Source organism: Eulemur rufifrons, chromosome 16 (genome assembly GCF_041146395.1).
Source record: "Eulemur rufifrons isolate Redbay chromosome 16, OSU_ERuf_1, whole genome shotgun sequence".
NCBI lineage: Eukaryota > Metazoa > Chordata > Mammalia > Primates > Lemuridae > Eulemur > Eulemur rufifrons.
This window is the reverse complement of record NC_090998.1, coordinates 87990812-88010536: the sequence shown is the minus strand read 5'-3', so window position 1 is coordinate 88010536 and position 19725 is coordinate 87990812. Positions and strand designations below refer to the sequence as shown.

At 57.0% G+C, this 19725-nt stretch overlaps 1 protein-coding gene across 3 annotated transcripts; it reads left to right on the top strand.

Moving 5' to 3' along the window:
* The first annotated feature begins 530 nt into the window (after positions 1-530).
* SUN2 (Sad1 and UNC84 domain containing 2) lies at positions 531-19401 on the top strand. 3 transcript variants are annotated; one of them, XM_069491181.1, is made up of 18 exons: positions 531-695; positions 3793-3940; positions 4745-4929; positions 5096-5233; positions 5868-5963; positions 6293-6407; positions 7390-7460; positions 9599-9723; positions 11823-12077; positions 12518-12595; positions 13066-13109; positions 13693-13858; positions 14133-14354; positions 14668-14752; positions 15107-15222; positions 15339-15506; positions 15797-15889; positions 17769-19401. In XM_069491181.1, exons 2-18 carry the CDS (start codon positions 3819-3821, stop codon positions 17880-17882), a joined length of 2193 nt encoding a protein of 730 aa, XP_069347282.1. In that variant the 5' UTR covers positions 531-695; positions 3793-3818; the 3' UTR covers positions 17883-19401. The 3 variants fall into 3 exon arrangements, with proteins under 3 accessions (XP_069347282.1, XP_069347284.1, XP_069347283.1); XM_069491183.1 differs by having other exon boundaries at positions 532-695; positions 6314-6407; XM_069491182.1 differs by having other exon boundaries at positions 532-695; positions 6302-6407.
* The last annotated feature ends 324 nt before the right edge of the window (positions 19402-19725 follow it).

Genomic DNA, 19725 nt, shown 5'->3' with positions numbered 1-19725 from the left:
CACTGGGGTGGGCTCCCCCCTTCCTCTCGGGCCATCTCAGGGAGGCGGTGCCTCTAGTCACCCAATGCCTTTAAAACCCTGGCGCCCGGCCTTGTTGAGCCAGCCTGCGGGGCACGCGTGGGGGCGCTCGGAGCGGTGCGGAGTGTTTTGCTCCATCAGACCGGGAGCCCAGTGTGCACTCAGGCCCGGCCGAGCCCGGACCCCAATATAGGCACCAGTGGGATCCCACCGCGGCCAAGGGGTCGCAGCCCGCCCCGCGCCTCCCATGCGCGGACTGCAAGGCTGGGCGAGCCAGGCAGCCAGGCCCACGCTGGGGGCGGAGCGAGCCGGGGGCCTTTGTGTTCAAATCGGCCAATGGGCGGCGGCGGTGGGCGGTGACGGCCGGCAGGGCATGGCCAATGGGCTGCGGTCTGTCAGCGTTGACTGACAGGCGCACACATACACACTCGGCCACGCGCGCGCCACCGGGCCCCACTCGCGCAGAGCGGGCCTCAGCCGGTCGCATTGTCTGCCAGCCCCGCGTCGTCCCGCGTCGCCGCTCCCCGCGCGCCCGTGCGCTCCGGGCCCGGCCCGGCAGCCGCCTCGGTCCTGCGTTCAGCACCGCCTGCGGGATCCCGACGCGGGAAGGGGGCGCGCCCGGGCGGCGCAGCGGGCCTCGGACGCCCCGGCCCCGCACGGAGCAGCCGCGGCAGCAGGTAACTGCGGGCGGGCGCGCGGGGCGAGGGTGGTGGGCCTGCCTCTCCGCGGGCCCTGGCCCGGCCTGACCCCGGGGTCACCGTCGGGCCGCCCCGGCCGGGGCCGAGCTGCCAGGCCTGCTTCTTCCTCTCCGGGCCAAGCTGGGCCGGGCTCCAGCCCCCGCCCGGTGCACGCCCCTGTGCCGGTCGGGAAGGGCCAGCGCCGTGCCAAGGCCGGCCGCCTGACTCACCTCCCGGCCGGCCCCCGCCCCTAGGGCTGGTCGCCCCACTGGTCAGCCGGGAGGGCGGTGTCTGCAGGCGGGACTTCCCTGGGCAGCCTCCCGGGAGGAGGGGAGCAAAGACTCGACTGCCCCAGACCGGCCCAGGGCAGTGCCTACGGTTTTTGTGCCAGACGGGCAGTTTCCAGGGACAGGCAGTTCCCTGCCGCTACCGCCGCCTGTCAGAACTCTAGGACAGGAGGCCCATTTCGCTCAGTTCTAAAACAAAACAAAACAAAGCAAATGGGGGGCGGGGTGTGACTTAGAGCGAGAGCCAGGAAGGCGAGCTTTCGGTGACAATTTCTGCAGGTTCAACCCTGCCGAGTGACGGGGGGGCGGTAGCACCCGGAGCGTTTGGCAGCTCCCACAAGGGCTGTAGTGTGACTGTGCCCGGGGAGTGGAAATGTCACGAGGAAGATGCCCAAGATCTAGGTTAAGTCAGAAAGGCTGATGGATACTGCACATATGTTTGTGATGGGGACAGGAGGGATGGAATTGAGAAAAGGTAGTTCAGCTCAGAAGTGGGGAAGGGTGTTTTGTTTGAGGGTTTCCTAACCGATTGTGTGAGTGTGGGAGGAGGTCTGTTCTGGTATGCAAAAGATTTGAGTTCCTAGAGGCTCACCTCTTGTTTTGAAGAATGGGGCCTCCACCTTTTTCATTTTGTGAAACCCAGACTCAATCGGAAACTGTTTTGTGATACCAAGACCCTGCAGTAAAGACTAAGAGGCCTGTCTGGGAGTTCTGGGAGGGTGGAAGCAGGTGCTGACAACTTTCTGCAGCCCCCACCACCTCTGGCAGAATATTTAGATTCTTACCAGCAGCAGCTTGGGTGCCTTGTAAACATGTTGCCTCGTTCCTGCCAGGGCAAAGGCTTCATCTACTTCAGCAGGGTAAGGGTTAAGAGGAAGAGCCCTGTGTGGGCATCTGAGCTTTGGGCGGGGGAGGGCAGTTGTGGGGGTGGGATTACCTTATAAGGAGTGGAATATAGACAAGGACCCAGGCCAACTTCCTGCTTTGGCTACTACCAATTGGTCCCTTTACCAACACAGTGCAAACCAGGGAGGGACGCCAGATGGGCACCCTACCTGGGAAGATGCCAATAAGGCCAAGACATGAGGCTGCTTGTTTTCCAGAAGAGGACTTTCTAGCTGGACTAACCAGACCTTCTGGTTTCCGTAGTCTGGGTTGGGATGTGTTAGTCTATGCCCACCACACAACCCAGGGAACTAGTAATTTAACTATCAACCAGGAATATTAGAAGTGATAAAAAGTCACAAGTACTAGGAACTCTCGAGTGGACTTAACATAGTGACTTTGTAATACGGGACAGCAAAGAAGATTTTGAATTTCGGTTGCTGGAGCTGAAAGGATTATTAATCTTCGTGTCAGAGAATGCCACCTTTGGCCAGATCTTTTCATTTTGGCTTCCTTTATCCTCATTATTAATTCTAGAGCCTTAATTTCTGCCCCACGTGGTGGTTGGGACTGACTGTAATCCCACACTGAGCTCCACCTCCCTGTTTTGTTTGTTTGTTTGTTTTTTAATCTTAAAGTAAAGTTTTTTTTATTTCTGCGTATTATGGGGGTACAAATGTTTAGGTTACATATGTTGCCCTTGCTGCCCCCCCAGTCAGAGCTTCAAGTGTGTCCATCCCCCAGATGGTGCGCATCACACTCATTATGTATGTATATGCCCATCCTCTCCTCCCCCTTCCCATTTGCCCGACACCTGATAAATGTTATTCCTATATGAGCTCTTAGGTGTTGATCAGTGAAACCAATTTGATGGTGAGTACATGTGGTGCTTATTTTTCCATTCTTGGGGTACTTCACTTAGTAGAATGAGTTCCACCTCCCTGTTTTATTAGTTTGCTAACACATACTTGTGTAATGACTCTGTAGACAGCCTCGTTCTGAGTGTATGTGACGCTGGCAAAGACTCTAATTGGGAACACACAACACATTCCTGAAACAACCTGAAAACTTTATGGCCAAGTAGAAAGACCTGGGCCCTGCAGCCTGTCAGATCGGAGGTCAAATCCTGGCTCCTGGCTCTGTCACTTGCAGGCTGGGCAAGTGCCCATGATCTCAGCACCTAGGTTCCTCCCTTGGAGCTTGAAGTGGTGACACCTGCCTTGCTTGTAAGGATCAGAAATGGGGTGCACAAAGTGCCTGGCATCTAGTAGGCATTTAACCGAGTGTTTTGTCATCATCATCCTATCAAGATGTTGCAGCACTATGTGCACAGAGGGGACACAATACAAGCACCGTCAGAACGTAGGCGGGGTGTACTGGGGAAAGGTTTTCTGGAGTCAGGGTTCAACTGGGGCGCTGAAACAACGAGGACAGGAGAGGCAAGCACATGTTGCGTAAGGGAAACAGCTAGAGTGAGACTGGACCCTGCGCTAGGGAGAGGGCAGGTGGGACGGCTGCACAGAGGGCGGGCAGGGCGGGGATCAAAGGCATTTGGGCCCCTGTCGTGGGCTGATTCTCTGCTGCTTGTCAGAGATTGAGGAAGGCCCAGTTCTGGCTCACACGGAGCTGGGCGCCAAGGAGGATAAAGACGAGGAAACTGAAAATTAGAAAACCCTGTGGAAAGCGCCCTGGAAGAGGCTCCACGATCACTAAATGAGGCCCGGCGTGGACCGCAGCTGCGTGTGGGGCCGGGAGAAGCCTCATAAACCCCCACCCCACTGCCTCTCAGGGCTGTCTGCGCGGAGTGCGGAGGGCGGTTTGTTCTCTGCTGTGAGGCAGTGCCTCTGTCTCTCCTCCTCCACGGAGGACCTGGGGACAGCCCCGAGCCTCACTTGTCATTTTCTCTCTCCTAAAACTCTCCTCAGGGGAAAGGTCCACATCCCACCTCATCATGTCCCGAAGAAGCCAGCGCCTTACACGCTATTCCCAGGGTGACGATGACGGCAGCAGCAGCAGTGGAGGGAGCTCGGTCACCGGGAGCCAGAGCACCCTGTTTAAAGACAGTCCTCTCAGGTAGGGGCGCGAGGGAGCGCCACAGCCCCTGTCCATCCCGCTGCCCCGCAGAGCAGGTGACTTCCTGTTGCCACCTTCATGTCCAGCCAGGGGGTTCTGCCTTTCCTCACTTCTGTGGGGATGCCGGTCCCCAGCACCCCTTCCTCTCCGCGTCCTGCGAGGCTGTTGCCCCAAGCACCAGGGGACAGGAAGTGGGGAGAGGCAGCGCAGGCATCCGCCAGGCCGGAAACCCCGAAGCTGCAAGCTGGGCTCACAGGAACCCCTTCTGCTCTGGTGCAGCGTGTCACTGTGACCGTCCGTCCTGGAGCCACGCCCGCCTGTCTCACCACCTGTCGGGCCTCCACAGCTGGCCAGCGCCACAGCTGAGGAGGGGAACAAGTCCTCCGGGCCCTGGCAGACGAGCCGAGGCGGGCACTGGCCTGGTTGCCCTGCCCCTCGCGGGCGTGAGGCCCAGATTCCAGGCCCGTGGGGCTGGGTTGGCTCTAGGCGGCCAGGTCGGGCTTGGCGAGCTGTTCAGCGGGTTGTAAAAATTACTACGCCATTAAGAAGCATGGGAAGAAACTTTGGCTTTGAAGTTAGAGACCTGGGTTGGAATCCTGGCTCCATCCCTAACTCCTGACCTTGCCTATCTGCTTGTGGGATTCCCAGATAAGGGGAGCAGAGGAAGTGCCTGCGCTGGGGACAGGCGGGAGATGGGAGCTTTAGTTGCCTAGCAACAGGGCCAACCCACGCCCCAGCAGGGCTCCAGTGTTCCGGGCTGGGCTCACCTCCCTGCTCCTGCCCCTGCCCGCGGCTGTCCCACAGGACCTTGAAGAGGAAATCCAGCAACATGAAGCGGCTGTCCCCGGCGCCACAGCTGGGCCCCTCCTCTGACGCCCACACCTCGTACTACAGCGAGTCCATGGTCCGGGAGTCCTACATAGGCAGCCCCCGCGCCGCGTCCCTGGCCCGGAGCGCCCTCGACGACCTCCACAGCGACCCCTACTGGAGTGAGTGTGGGATCTCCCTCCCCGGCTTTGCGTCCTCTGAGATGCTCCTCGGAGTGTCCCTGGGGGTCCTCCGGAATACCCTGCTCCTCAGAGCGCCCCTCTGCCCAGGCCCAACTTTTCAGAGGCTCTTGGAGCTCAGAAGGGCCCCTCGTTCTTCCCGGCACAGGTGAGGACCTGCGGGTGAGAAGGAGGAGAGGCACAGGTGGCACCGAGAGCAGCAAGGTCAACGGGCTCGCCGAGAGCAAGGTCTCCGAGGACTTCCTCGGCTCTTCCTCCGGCTACTCCTCCGAGGATGACTACATGGGTAGGCGATGCTTCCTCCCTCCCCGAGCAGCACCTTTGGCTGCGGGGGGGCGGGGGGGGGCACGGGAAGCCTGGACAAGGAGCACCCTGGGAGCTTGAAAGAGGAAGGTGGGTGGCGGGCACTCGGGCGCCCAGCCTGCACCCCCGCCGGGGCCTGTGGTGGCCTCCGCACCCTGGGCTGTGACTGCTGCTCACATCTCTGCCTGCCTCGCCCCCACTAGCCTGCGTGGGCAACCTGAGGCCAGCACTGTCACATGGAGCTCATTTCCAGCACTTCTTTTTTTTTTTTTTTTCATTTTTTTTCATTTATTTTTATTTTTTTTTAATTTTTTATTTTTTATTTTTTCAATATATTTTATTTTATTTTTTTGTTTTTCAGCTCATTATGGGGGTACAAAAGTTCAGGCTATATACATTGCCCACGCCTCCCCATCCCCCCCATTTCCAGCACTTTAATGTGGGGCTTCACGCATAGTAGGTGGTCAGTAGTCCTCTGTGAATTGCAAGACTGACCCCTTGGGTCATGTGTGGTTTCGGTTCACAGAAGACAGTGAAAGGAGGAGAGACGGTCCCCACATCACAAGGCTTGAAAGAGAGGACAAACTGAGCTGGTTTCCTTTCTTCTTTCGCTACAGGCTACTCGGACACAGACCAGCAGAGTTCGGGTTCGAGGTTAAGGAGCGCCGTCTCACAGGCAGGCTCCTTTTTCTGGATGGTGGTCACTTCTCCAGGTGGGTGCTGGCTCAGCTGTGCTGAGTTCCTTCCATTCTCTGCAGCTGAGCATCCAGCCCATACAGAGAGACTGCAGGACCATCCGGGAAAGTGCATTCTAGAATAGTCACTGGGAGCCCAGAGGCTGGGGAACACCCTGGCTTGGAAAGGCAGAAGCAGCTGCAGAACAGGACAGAGGGAGTGGGCAGAGTGGGCAGGTGGGATCAGAGGGACTGGGTCACTGTCGGACAGGAGATGGGCACATGGCCAGTGGGTGTTGGGGTGGGGGCAGGGAGGACCGCAGATGGGTCGAGAGAGCAGTGCTCCAATCCATGATGTGACGCCTTAGCCTTCTCAGTCACTTTCGCAGGCCGGCTCTTCGGACTTCTCTACTGGTGGTTTGGCACCACCTGGTACCGCCTGACGACGGCTGCCTCCCTCCTTGACGTCTTTGTTTTAACCAGGTAAGCGAGACTCCAGCCTTGACAATGAATCAGAAAGCCCTGGGCCGGAAGGGACTGAAAAAGTGTCCCAGCCTGGAGTGGTCGTTTCTTGAAGGCTCTTCCCTGTTCACCTGGAGCTGTTGTCAGCGAGCATGGAGCGGCCTCTGCAGAGCCCGCCTCTCCCGACAGGGAGGGGCTCAGAGTCAGCCTTTGCTCCCCAAATCCATGCCTTTGAGGCGGTGTTCTAGAACATGGGTTCTTGTTTCTTCTTAGACACTTCTCACTAAATGCCACCCCAATCCAGCCATTTTGGATTCTCGAATAACGGGTGGCTTTCCTCCTGCTGGTTAGCCCGGTAGGCTCCAGCCGAGAAGTGGGGTTTCCCAGAAAGTCATCTTCCCTCTTGGGCCTGGGACAGTCTAGACCCCTAGAGTCCCTCTCATGGTCAGAAGCCACAGAGAGGTGCTGCCTGAGGATGCTTCGGGTTACTTCTCCAAGGCCCTAACCCAGCAGAACCTCCTGGTTCTGGGAAGATCCCCGGGCAGAGGGAAGGAGACTGAAGCGGGAAGTCAGGGTCCTTCTTGGCCATGATCTAGGTCTGGGTGGGTGGCGGCTCCGCTGAGAAGAGGGGCAAGGACAGATTTGTGTCTCCAAAAAAAAGTTCCTTTGTTCTTCTAAAAGAAAATATTGTCTGAGGAGTTACTTTGTTTTTCTATATTTGCTTACTTAGAGGACCTCTCTGTATAAAAATTTTGGGTTTTTCAAAGACCACACTATTTATTTTTAATAACATCAACAAAATTCACAAAGTTGTCCCCCTCACTCCAAGGCCTGCAGGCAAGGCTCTGAGGTGTCCTGTCCGGCCCAGCACGACAGGCTCAAGGGTTGCCCCGAGCTCTACTTCGGGTCAGGAAAAAACCTCGAGGGACTCCCTGGGGAACAGAGAGGCCTGGGGCCCCCATTCACGTCTCTGCTCCCTGTCTTGCCCTCCCACGGGCTCCAGGCGCTTCTCGTCCCTGAAGACATTCCTCCGGTTCCTGCTGCTGCTGCTGCTGCTGACCTGCCTGACGTACGGTGAGCCTGGGGCGGGCGTCAGGGGACAGCCAGAGGGGTGGGAGCAGAATGTGGCAGGCGCTGGCACCCAGCAGAGATGTGCACAGCAGATGGGTGGTGACCCTTGGCGGGCAGGGTAGGAAGCAGCATGCGGAGTGGGGACAGACTCACCTGGGCAGGGCCTGCCTTCCATGGCTGTCCTTGCCTGGGTCCTGTCCTGACTGAGTCGGCCCTTGCTCAGGGTGTCCTGGGAGCAAAAGGGAAATGCCCCAATCTACTGATCTTGCCCTAAACTGGGCAGCCACACAATGCCGCAGGGCCTCTCTGGAACATCCGTTGTGCTACCCTGGGCAGGAACACACCCCAGCACAGCAGCGTGTGGGTAAAAAGCAGGGATGCTGACGCCATCGTTATTTGCAGTCATTCTCCCTCCATAGGCTGTGTGAGTGAATTATTTTTACAAGATCAGGTTAAAATCTTTAGCTGTCTTTAAGGTAAAAACAATAAAGTAGGCCGGGCGTGGTGGCTCACGCCTGTAATCCTAGCACTTTGGGAGGCCAAGATGGGAGGATCACTTGCAGCCAGGAGTTTGAGACCAGCCTGAGCAAGAGCGAGACCCCATCTCTAACAAAAATAGAAAAATTATCCGGGCATGGTGTCATGCGGCTGGAGTCCCAGCTGCTCGGGAGGCTGAGGCAGGAGGATCGCTTGAGCCCAGGAGTTTGAGGTTGCTGTGAGCTGTGATGATGCCACTGCACTCTAGCTCGGGTGACAGAGTGAGACTCTGTCTCAAAACAAAAAACCCAGTTAAGCAGTAAAGAGAAATAAATGCCTCTTTTATACCAATAGCGTCATTTGCCAGCTGCGTGGTTCCAGTTCCCAGCACGGACATGTTTATAGAGACATTTTGTGTTCAATGTTTCTTTTGACAACTTCTCCGGTTTCACAGTGTCATGAGAGTTGCCTATCTGGAGGGCTCCAGGCTCAGTTTTAATGATTGAACCAATTTATAATTAAAGACCATGCTTTATTTTATTTTTAGAGGGTTGATTTTATAGGTTTAGCATCTATTCAACTTGTATATCATTTATTAATAGCTGGGTAGAGCATTTTTCCAAACGGTTTCCTTTTTGTGTTTCCTGTTACAAAAACAGCTTGTTCGTATCCAGTGGAAACTGGGCATTGCCCCTAAGATAATAATGATCCTTTATAACTGCATAGCATTTTATCCAGAAAGCACTTTCCCAGGCATTACAAGTTTAATTTGGCTTCACTGTGTCCTCATGGGGTTGGCAGAGCCAATGTCATGAACACGTCACATGGAGATGCGGGTGGAGAGGGCTGAGTGACCTGCTCAGGGAGAGCTTGAACAAGGGCCGTGTTCACGCTGGGCTCCAAGCCCACTGAACCTGGGCGTCACCTTGCACCTGCTGATGGCTGCTGCTTGAGTGGTGAGCATGGGGTCTCGCCAGGATAGGGACCCCTCAGCCAATATGTCTTTAGGTTCTCTCTTCTCCCCCTTGCCTCCCACCCCAGCCACAGAGCTCAGGAAGAAACAGGTCACAAACAGATGGCCCCTAAAGCAAGATCTAAGTGTCCCTGTGTGGCTGCAGCTTGGTGCTCTTGTTCTGGGGCCGCACACAGCCCCTCTTAGAGGGGAGGCACATTCTGTTGCAGAGATCCTCAGCCCTGCAGCCCATTAGGGCCACGTGGGGAGCGTTTAAAACCCTTCTATGCAGGGGCCCCGGCCCAGGCCAATTAACTGCTCTCTGCAGGGCCAGGGGCTGGTTGTTTGAAAGCTCTGCAGGTGATGCTGATGTACAACCGGGGCTGAGAACCACCACCGGGGCCTCTGGCTTCCACCCCTGGGCCATCCCTCACTCATTAAAGCTGTTTTCTCCCAGTTTGTGCCGCGTACAGAGATGAAGGATTGGGCGGGGGTGGGGAGAGAGGATGCCCATGCTCTGAGATTGTCAGGTGGAAGTTGCCACCTCAGAGAACGGTGGGCACCTACATCCCTTGCTTGCTTGCCTCTGGCAGAGCCGCTCCATGGGCGAGGCAGGCTGCGGTGACCGGCAGAGATGAGGCTGCCACCCTCTCCGGCGTGTGCCTCCTGCTAGAGGTCCCGGCCTGGGTAACCAGCCTCTCCCCTGTCACAGGTGCCTGGTATTTCTACCCCTACGGGCTGCAGACATTGCACCCAGCTGTGGTTTCCTGGTGGACAGCGAAGGACAACAGGCGTCAGCCCGAGGGCTGGGACTCCAGAGACTCGCCGCATTTCCAGGTACAGGTGTCCTGGGGGGAGGCTCCTGAGAGATTAACAACTAAGATGGTGAACGTGGCAGGCGCTCCCTCAGCCGGCTGACACCTACACAGACAGCTGAGGGATGCTGTCCCAGCTAGGATGTCCCTTTCGTTCACCGTTTGGGGTGCAGGTGTCTGGGGAGTTGGTTGCCTGCACTTAAATATGACTCAAAACTGTGTCCAAAAATGAGTCGCCATCCTAAGAATCACAGAAAACAAAAGGGAAAGGAATCTGACGAATGGTCTTGTCTACTCTGTTCCTTTTCAATACAGTTTCGCAGACATTTACTGAGCACCTCCTATGAGTAAGGCGATATCCTGCTCACGTATCTCTTACCGCAAATAAACCACCCCTAAAATCAGTGGCTTAAAACTACAAAGCATTTGATTAGCTTATTAATCTGTGGGTCATCTGGGTGGCCCTTCTGGTCTGAGCAAGGAAGGACCAGCGATCTTGGCCAGGCTTCCTCATGCGCGTGAGTGTGTGTGTGTGTGTGTGTGTATGTGCTCGCGCACGCGCGAGCACACGCACACACAATTGGCTGGTGAGTCAGCTGAGGGCCGGCTGATGTAGGCCCTTGCCTGGGACAGCTGTACTCCACGTGCACTTTTGTCACCCAGCAGGCTAGCCCGGGCTTGTGCTCATAGCACCCAGGCAGGGTTCCAAGAGAGAACCAGGCAGGCCAGACCTTTTGAGGCCTTGACCGAGAACCAGCGCACCGTCCCTTCTGCCTCATTCTGTTGGCCGAAGCATATCGCAGAGCCAGTGCAGATGCACGGAGGGGGAAATAAACGCCACCGCTCAACGGGGGAACCTACAATGTCATGTTGCAGAGGGTGTGGACACAGGGAGGAGTGAGGGACACTGGCCACGTTTGTAATCTGCCAGAGTCTAAAGATGGGTTGTGCCCGGGCTGCGCCCTCCGGGAGCTGCAGACAGCACGACCAGCGGTGTGTGCACAGGCCCTGCTGCCGACAGAAACTGGAAACTCTTCATCCTCGGAGCATAGTTGTTTGAACTGCGCTTGCATCTCACTGAATTTAATTTGGCATCACATTTTTAACCATCTTTTTTTGTGGATATTACATTCTTGACCATGATCTTACTAGTTCATAAAATAATGGTATCTTTCATCTATGACTTTTCTGTTTTTAATCATTAATGACACTAAATCCAATTCAATTTCAGAACCACCTTTTCTGTAAAAGGGGGGAGCAATAAATGAATACATCTTGTATTTGCTTACATTTGCATAAAGACACTAATGGAAACAGTTGCCTGGGCTGGGAGAGGCAGTGTGAGCGCACTGGGTGGATGGGGCAGAGGTTAGGAGCGTGACTTTTTGCTGTGTATTTATGCACTTTTTGAGTCATATAAATGTATTGCCTGTTTAAAAAAGGGAATTTCTAAAAGTCAGGAACTGTGCCACTCAGCAGCTGCCTGCCTTTAATTGACAGCTGACAGGCTAGGTTTTATAATTTCTCTTGGCAAAGATTTTGTTAAGCCAACAAGCTTCTCAAATTCTTGACACACTGTCAAAGGCCACCCTCGGGTCCAAATGACTTTTATTCCATCTTCTCTTTAATATCTAGTTAAAGAGGAAAAAGAAAATGTTTTCAAATTATTTTATCTTCTAGCTATAGTTACCTGCGGAAGGAGTGAAAGCTGTCGGGAGTTGCTCTCTCACACCTATAGGAGGAGGGGAGGGGGCGGCTTGAGCCCAGCAGGTCACCCAGCCTCTTGCAGCCACCCTGCAGCTTCCCCAGTCCTCTTCTTGGACTGTCCCTGCACTCAGACCCTCTCCACGGCCCACCTTCACTGCTCCTGGGGCATCAGACGCCCACACCGTGGCCTCAGGGACCCTCCTCTGCGTCTGACCCTGCACACGGCACGCCCAGCTCAGAGCTCGGCATTCCCAGCCCACGCGCTCCAGCTGCCCGGCCGGCGTGTGCTTACCATGGAATGCCTCCGGGATCTTCTCCCTTTCTTTCCCTGTCAGCTGTATCAGAGTGGTCTTTGCCAAGTGCTGTCGTCTGAGTGTCCCTCACCCCTGTGGCTCTGTCTCCCTACCCTGCCAGGCTGAGCAGCACATTCTGTCCCGGGTGCACTCTCTGGAGCGACGTCTGGAAGCTCTTGCTGCTGAATTTTCCTCCAACTGGCAGAAGGAGGCCCTGCGGCTGGAACGCTTGGAGCTGCGGCAGGGGACTGCTGGCCAGGGAGGCAGTGGTGGCCTGAGCCATGAGGACACCCTGGCACTGCTGGAGGGGCTAGTGAGCCGGCGCGAGGCTGCCCTGAAGGAGGACCTGCGCAGGGACGCCGCTTCCCGCATGCAGGTGGGGGCAGAGTGCCTCAGGGTGGGAGCTGAGTGTCGTGTGTGGGTGACACCCATGGGAACGCACGGCTGTTGGCAGGTGGGGCGGAGGGCAGAGAGAGAGAGCAGATGTCATTTGGATCGGACAGCTCTGCCATTTGGCAGTTACTCCCCTCGCTAAGCCTCAGTTTCCTCCTCTTTAAAATGGAGACTATCGGGTCTCCCCGCACTCCCAGCTGTGAGACGGGCCATCGCCAGACCCCGGCACGGCGCCCGCTGCACTGAGTGTGCGCAGCAGATGAAGCGGGAGTCTCGCATGCTTCAGGGACGCGCTGGAACATAAAGGCCCAGAACTGAAGCTTTGAAAGCAAACAAAGCTTGAATTCTAATTATGCCACTTCCTAGCCGTAAGGGCCCTCCAAGCTCAACTCTGATCTTCTGCCCACTCTTCATGTCTAATAGGAAGAACTGGCCACCCTGCGAGCAGAACATCAGCAAGACGCAGAAGACCTCTTCAAGAAGATCGTCCAAGCCTCCCAGGTCGGTGGGCTTGGGATACTCGGGGGCTGCGATGGGGTCCTGATCCCATCCAACACGTTCTTGGACTGAGAGAAACACTGCAGCCCCCTTGGCCCTTTGGAAGGGGCTGCTTAGATGTTAAGTGCGGAGGGGTGTGTGGTCCCCAACTTCTGGGCTTGACCCAGGCCAGCCTCAGCTGGAACGCTCTGCAGGGACGTCCTGGGATGTGTTGGGGGCGGAGCAGCCCACTGTGCCGGGTGTGCGTGTGCTGAACGCATGGCTGATGGACAAATGCCTGAGTGTAACAGACACGGGGCGAACCTCTCATAAGGACTTTGACCAGGGGACCAGTTTGATTTTTGCTGCAGAGGCCAGGAGACCCCAGGGCAGGGAGGTGGTTAAGCAAAGACTCTGACAGAGCAGATCCAACTCCGGGAGACAGATTTCTGAGCTTGGTAATTTTTGTGTTTGTCCCTTCTTCCTGCTCACAGGAGTCTGAGGCTCGTATGCATCAGCTGAAGTCAGAGTGGCAAAGGTAATGGGTGCCACCAGCTGGCCTAGCCTGCTTTTCCCCAACTTCCCCACCCGGCCCCCAGGCAGGACCGGGGAGCTGAGCCCCAGAGCAAAGTTCTGATCCTGTTGCCAAGCAGAGAGGCAATGACTGAAACCTAGCTCAGGACCCCGGCTAGAGCTTATCCTTGAGGTGTCTGGGAGGTTGGCAGGGTCACTGAGGCCGGAGGGAGGCACGTGGTAGGACTGGGATTCATTTGTAGACACACTGTCTTTTCTTACAGCTTCATGCGGCTGCCTTCTCATGCCCCAGATGTCTGTACCTGTCAAGGGTGTGAGAGGCTGAGGCAGAGGAAACACTGACTCTGGGCTTAGGAAGGGCACAGGATCAGAATTAGCTCCTTGGGACAGGCAAGCCGGTTCCTAGGCACCTGTGCTGTGTTCTACAGCCAGACTCTGCAGGGGAGGCCGTGCCCTCTCGCGTTCACAATGGGTGGTGGGCACACGCCCTCGTAACAGGGGCCAACTGGGGGGGTCTTCTTTCCTCCTCAGCATGGCCTCACAGCCGACAAGAGATCCAAGGCTTACTCTTCTCTCTCTGGATCTAGGATGACCCAGGAGTCCTTCCGAGAGAGCTCCGTGAAGGAGCTGGGGCGGCTGGAGGACCAGCTGGCGGGCCTGCGGCAGGAGCTGGCAGCCCTGACCCTGAAGCAGAGCTCAGTGGCGGATGAAGTGGGCCTGCTGCCTCAGCAGATCCAGGCTGTGCGGGATGACGTGAGTGGGAACACCGTCTCCTCTGAGACCATGCACCCTGGGGGTCTGCACAGCAGGTGCCTCTGCCCCACGTGTTGGTTCTCCTTGTTGGGTGTTCTTCCTGTCTTTCTATCCATACCCGTGGGGGTTGCTCGTAAATCTTTCCTCCAGTGGCTCCCTCCTTCCCTAACCCTGCTGCCAAGCTGAGGACCGCGCTGCCCTGGGCCCTGGCCCTGCCATAGCAGCTCCTGCTGTCCCTGCAACCTCCCAGGTGACACCCTTTTTTGGTCCCCAGGTGGAATCTCAGTTCCCTGCCTGGATCAGTCAGTTCCTCCTCCAAGGAGGGGGAACCCGCACCGGACTCCTTCAGAGAGAGGAGATGCAAGCTCAGCTGCAAGAGCTGGAGAGCAAGATCCTCGCCCACGTTGCACAGATGCAGGGCAAGTCAGCCATAGAGGCTGCAGCCTCCCTGGGACTGACGCTGCAAAAGGAAGGTGTGATCGGGGTGACAGAGGAGGTGAGGACCACATGCCACCCCACACACACGCACACGCACGCACGCACGCACACGGCTCTTCTCCCTGGGAGCTATAGACCTGGATAGTCCCACGCTGCCAGCTCCTTGGTATCCTCCGCGACAGAAGTGCCTTGCAGGAGCCCTGTGTGCTTTGGGGCTGGTGTGGGTGGGTGGACATACACCCGTCTCTGCCCGGGCACCAGCACAGTGCAGGCATAGGAGGGCCAGTCCTTACGGCCCTGGCCCATGGCAGTGGGGTGCAGGCAGACAAGTCTTCTCCCCGCTGCAACCTGCCCCGGCACCCGTGTTTCAGCAGGTGCACCGCATCGTGAAGCAAGCCCTGCAGCGCTACAGTGAGGACCGCATCGGGATGGTGGACTATGCCCTGGAATCAGGAGGTGTGTGGGCCACTTTTCTCGTTTCGCCTTGTCCTGGTCCCTGCAGTGGCTGGTCACCTGGCATCTGCTGGGCCGGCTGAGGTGCTAAGCAAGCAAGGCTTGGGGGCAGCAGAAACCCGACCTGGAACTCGCAACACAGGCCAGCGGCAGTGCAGGGGAGTCAGCATCCCCAGTACCATCCTAGGCTGGGGGAGAGGCTGCGGTGACAGCACCTCTGGTGGTCTGGGTTAGGGATAAAAACAAGGCCTGGGGCATCTGCCTCCATCCTCAGCAAGGAGAAGGGCGATGCCTGAGTGGGTTGTCCGGGTCCTTGTTCCCTGCGGGAGCCCACCCTGCCCTCCTTTCCCATCCCAGGGGCCAGCGTTATCAGCACCCGATGCTCCGAGACCTACGAGACCAAAACGGCCCTCCTCAGCCTGTTCGGCATCCCCCTGTGGTACCACTCCCAGTCACCCCGGGTCATCCTCCAGGTGGGCACCCAGTTGAGGACAGCGGCGGGGCTCTGGGTGCACTGGGGACAGTCCTGCCCTGGGTCAGGGAGAGCTGGATGCTGGCCCTGCCTTGATGTGACTTTCTGCCCCTCCAGCCAGACGTGCATCCCGGCAACTGCTGGGCCTTCCAGGGGCCCCAGGGCTTTGCTGTGGTCCGCCTTTCTGCCCGCATCCACCCCACGGCTGTCACCTTAGAGCATGTGCCCAAGGCCTTGTCGCCCAACAGCACCATCTCCAGCGCCCCCAAGGACTTTGCCATCTTTGTGAGTATCCACTCATGGGAGACTGGAGGGGCTGCGGGAAGATCCTGTGGGTCTCTCCTTGGCTGGGAGGGAGGGGAGGGGATTTGGAAGAGGTGGAGCCAGGGTGGGAGAGGGCACTTCAGGCCCACTTATCTCAGGCTTCGGAGGGAGAAACCAAGGCACGGGAGTTCAGTGACTCCTCACAGGCCACCTTGGTGCCTGACCTGCTGGGTGGGGAGAGTGTTTCTCCCTGTTCCGCACGTACCCCTCCACCACGCCTCTCCCCTCTATCCCTCTGCTCTCTGTTCCAGGGGTTTGATGAAGACCTGCAGCAGGAGGGGACACTTCTTGGCAAGTTCACCTACGATCAGGATGGCGAGCCCATTCAGACGTTTCACTTTAAGGTACAGGTTCTGTTGTGCTAGTAGAGGCGGCACACTCGGCTCCCCACGCGGGCAGCAGACGTTTCCCTAGCACTTACTCTGCCAGGCACGGGGTTCAGAGAGGGAAGACACAGCCCTTGCCTTCCCCTCCCCAAGCTCAAGATACAGACCCAGAGGCAACATCCCAATGTGGTGTAAGATGCACCCTGTACACATCAGCGCAGGGGTGGGCACTTTCCAGAAGGGCAGCACCGGGGAAGCTTCCTGCAATAGGGCCCCACAGAGGGGAGTTTTATGAGAGGGTTGGGGTTGCCAGGAAAGGAAGGCTGTGAGGGGCATTCTGGAAGGAGCCAGCAGCCACAACCTCAGGCAGTGCATGGGGCTGAAACTTAAGTGGGCGTCAGAGCTCCTAGGCCCGAGTTAGAAATGCAGATTCCCGGTCTTCAGCCGAGAAGCGCCTGATTCCTTAGGGCTGATGGGACCCAGGAGCCTGCATTTGAACAAACCACCCAGACGGATCTGAGGCAGGCGGCCAAGTCCCACTCCAGGGGAGTCCTGGCGTGAGGAATTGGGTGGGGTTGGGGGCAGCTTGAGAGGTGGGCAAGAGATAATGGCAGGAATTTCAGTCCTCGGGGCTGTAGGGGGTGGCACCGCTGTGCTATAGATAACAATATGGGCCGGGCGCGGTGGCTCACGCCTGTAATCCTAGCACTCTGGGAGGCCGAGGTGGGCGGATCGTTTGAGCTCAGGAGTTCGAGACCAGCCTGAGCAAGAGCGAGACCCCATCTCTACTAAAAATAGAAAGAAATTATATGGACAGCTAAAAATATATATAGAAAAAATTAGCCGGGCATGGTGGCTCATGCCTGTAGTCCCAGCTACTCGGGAGGCTGAGACAGGAGGATCGCTTGAGCTCAGGAGTTTGAGGTTGCTGTGAGCTAGGCTGACGCCACGGCACTCACTCTAGCCTGGGCAACAGTGAGACTCTGTCTCAAAAAAAAAAAAAAACAAAACAATATGATGTGCATTTTGGTACGGTCACTGTGACCAGTATAAGCGGTGGATTGAAAGAGGATAATCCTGGAGCCAGGGAGACCTCTCAGGAGGTGGTTGCAGGGAAGCCAGCCAGAACTGACGAGGTCCAAGGGGGATGCTGGGAGTGAGGACGGAGACACAGCGGGAGGGTCCGTACGTCAGGTGGGACGGGAGCAGGACTGGCCGAGTTTGTAGGCGCCTGGGGGACAGTCCAGCAGAGCTGCTGGGGACTAGATGTAAAGACTGAGTTATCAGCTCTACGGTGATAACTGAGCCTGGGGAGGGGAGAGGACGGGAGGCTGTGTCGGAAAGACCAGAAAGAGAGGGGACGAGCAGGAGCTCGCTAGGCCTGTGGCATCTGTCAAGGTGAGAGTTGCTGCAAACGCTGGCTCAAACACAGGCACGATGAGCATAAGGGACAGGGGCCTGATGGGCACTTAAGAAAAGAAAGTGTGAAAGAAGAAAGTGTGCGTTATCAACAACCCCTCAAACCCTCTGTGAAGGTGGTTGTATCCGTGGATAATGATAAAACAGCCACTATGAATGAATTCATCCCAGTTTTGCATGAATTGTGCTTGTCCTCAGTACCAAGACCCTTTTCACTTGGCCCGAGGGCCTGGCCTTAGCACAGGCTCATGGGTAGGTGGCCTCGCAGGAGCACTGAAGCCCCCAACCCACTGGCTGGAAACTGTTCCAGGGACTGAAGACAGGGCTTTTGAAGCCCGGTTCTCTCCAGAGCTGGGAGGAATGGGGAGCCCTCTGCCCTCTGCCCTCTGCCCTCGGCGAGGCCATCTCCCCTGCCCACCTCCTGTCAGGGAGGTCTCCCTGGACTCTGGAGCTCTTAACCCCTTTCTTCTCTACCCAGGCCCCTGAGATGGCCACGTACCAGGTGGTGGAGCTGCGGATCCTGACCAACTGGGGCCACCCCGAGTACACCTGCATTTACCGCTTCAGGGTGCACGGGGAGCCTGCCCACTAGCCCTGCTTTCTCGTGCCTGCCGCCGGCCGCCTGGGAGTGGGTGAGCAGCACCCACTGCTTCCTCCACACGCTTGATCAGCACTCTGACTTCCGGGAGCAAGAGCCAGGAGCTCTGGCCACATGGAGACAAGAAGGCACGGGCAGCTCGAGGTGGACAGCAGGCTCAGGTGGCTCCTTTCCCTCTTCCTTCTGCTCAGGCAGTGCGGAGCGGCGTCCCCGTCCCCCTGGGAGCGTGTACATATGTAGCATATCGTGGGGGATGGGAAGGGGGGAGGGGAGCCCTGACTGCGCTTGTCCAGGGTGGGGGCTGCACGCAGGAGCTGCTGTGGGGAGGCGTGTGGAGGAAGCAGGTGCCAAAGCTGTGGGAGGGGTGAGCTGCCCCCTCCCCTGGCAAAGAAGTGAGACCCTCTGGGAGGAAGGCTCTTAGCACAGGGCAGGATGGGACTGTCCCCAGGCAGGAAGTGCCTGGTGTAGGGCTTCTGGGCTCTTATAGCAAGACTAGTGCCATCATCCCAGAAGTCTGAAGCACAGGGTCCCTGAGGAACTTCTATAGAAGCCTGTTACTTGGGCCATGGGGCTTCCTGCACCCTAGAGGGGCCTGGCTCTCGCGAGCCTCTGAAGGCTGCTGCCCGTGTGGCTCTGAGGGCCTGGGCCAGCCCTGCAGGCTTCTCCTCTGCTAAGGGGAGTAGTTGCTTTTTTCTGTCCTGATGCTGGAGCAAAGGCCTACTCTGCTCCCCATTCCCGATAGGGCCCGCCAGCGCCTCGGAGCACGCTTTCCACATTCTCCCAGGGTGGGGGAACCCAGACCTGTCTTTGGGGCCATTGGCATCTGGGATTAACTAGAAGGGGGGAGCAGGGGACTGCCTGGGCTCTCATGTTGGTCCAGTGACACTGCCGATGGTGGTGTCCAGGGTATCAGGAGGGCTGTCTGCACTTGCACACCCCAGCTGGTCAGGCTCTGATGTCAGGGCTCTACCCTCAGGCTACCCACTTGGGCTCTTGCAGCTCTTGCTCAGATCCTGTCTCCTTTGTGGCTTGTTCTCTAAGGGGACAATTGGTAGAGGATGGCTGGCAGAACTTACCCTGGGTAGGGAAGAGGAGGAAGGGGCTTTTAGACCCAGCAGGCCCTGCCATGTATATATTTTTCAAGGTCTGTTTTTTAACTGAAAAGCTAAGGGCTTGATTCCTAGCCCCGTTCTGTGGGGCACTGGGTGACACTCAGTTCCTTGTTCCTGGCTGCGGAGAGGGCTCGGGCCTGTGTGGAACAGGCAGGAGGGCTACTGTGTGGACAGGTGCCCTTTGTTACAGGGTTGGGCCCTGAAGTGGCTCTGGAGCAGGTGGTGGTGGGCAGCAGCTGTTCCTGTCCCTCTATCGCTGGCCCCCGCTCGGCCCCAGGCCCAGCCTGCAACAGCCAGGTGGTGTTTTGCGCTCTCCTGTCACAAATGCTGCACTACTGGTTTTTAAGTTTTTTATCTCCAGATTCTAATTTATGCCTATGCAAAAAATAAACAATGCCCAGGATCAATGGAATGTGGTTTTTATGTGGCCACTGCTCTTGGGAAAACGAGGGAATGAAGTCTTGGCCAAAGCGATGTCCCCAAAGATTCCTAAAGTTTAGAGACCAGGACTTGTGCTAAAGCCCAGTTGTGATGGGGAACAGGACCTGAGGCAGGTCTACTCCAGTGTTTCTGGGTCAAGAGTTGGCAGAAGTAGGGTAGCTTTCTTAGCTGTCACTGATACCCCATCATGGAGGAGGGGGCTTCCCTATCAGTGCCATGGAGCAGAAGCAGAAAAAGTTACACAGTGACCTACTGCCCCCGTCCACCTGGAGTGCAGTGACTCT

Excerpts from the sequence above, each read along its gene's own strand:
- SUN2 (XM_069491181.1), top strand. The coding sequence starts at position 3,819 with ATGTCCCGAAGAAGCCAGCGCCTTACACGCTATTCCCAGGGTGACGAT. Across the intron at positions 12,596-13,065 it reads AGATCGTCCAAGCCTCCCAG|GAGTCTGAGGCTCGTATGCA; the intron begins GTCGGTGGGCTT and ends TCCTGCTCACAG. Across the intron at positions 13,859-14,132 it reads TCCAGGCTGTGCGGGATGAC|GTGGAATCTCAGTTCCCTGC; the intron begins GTGAGTGGGAAC and ends TTTGGTCCCCAG.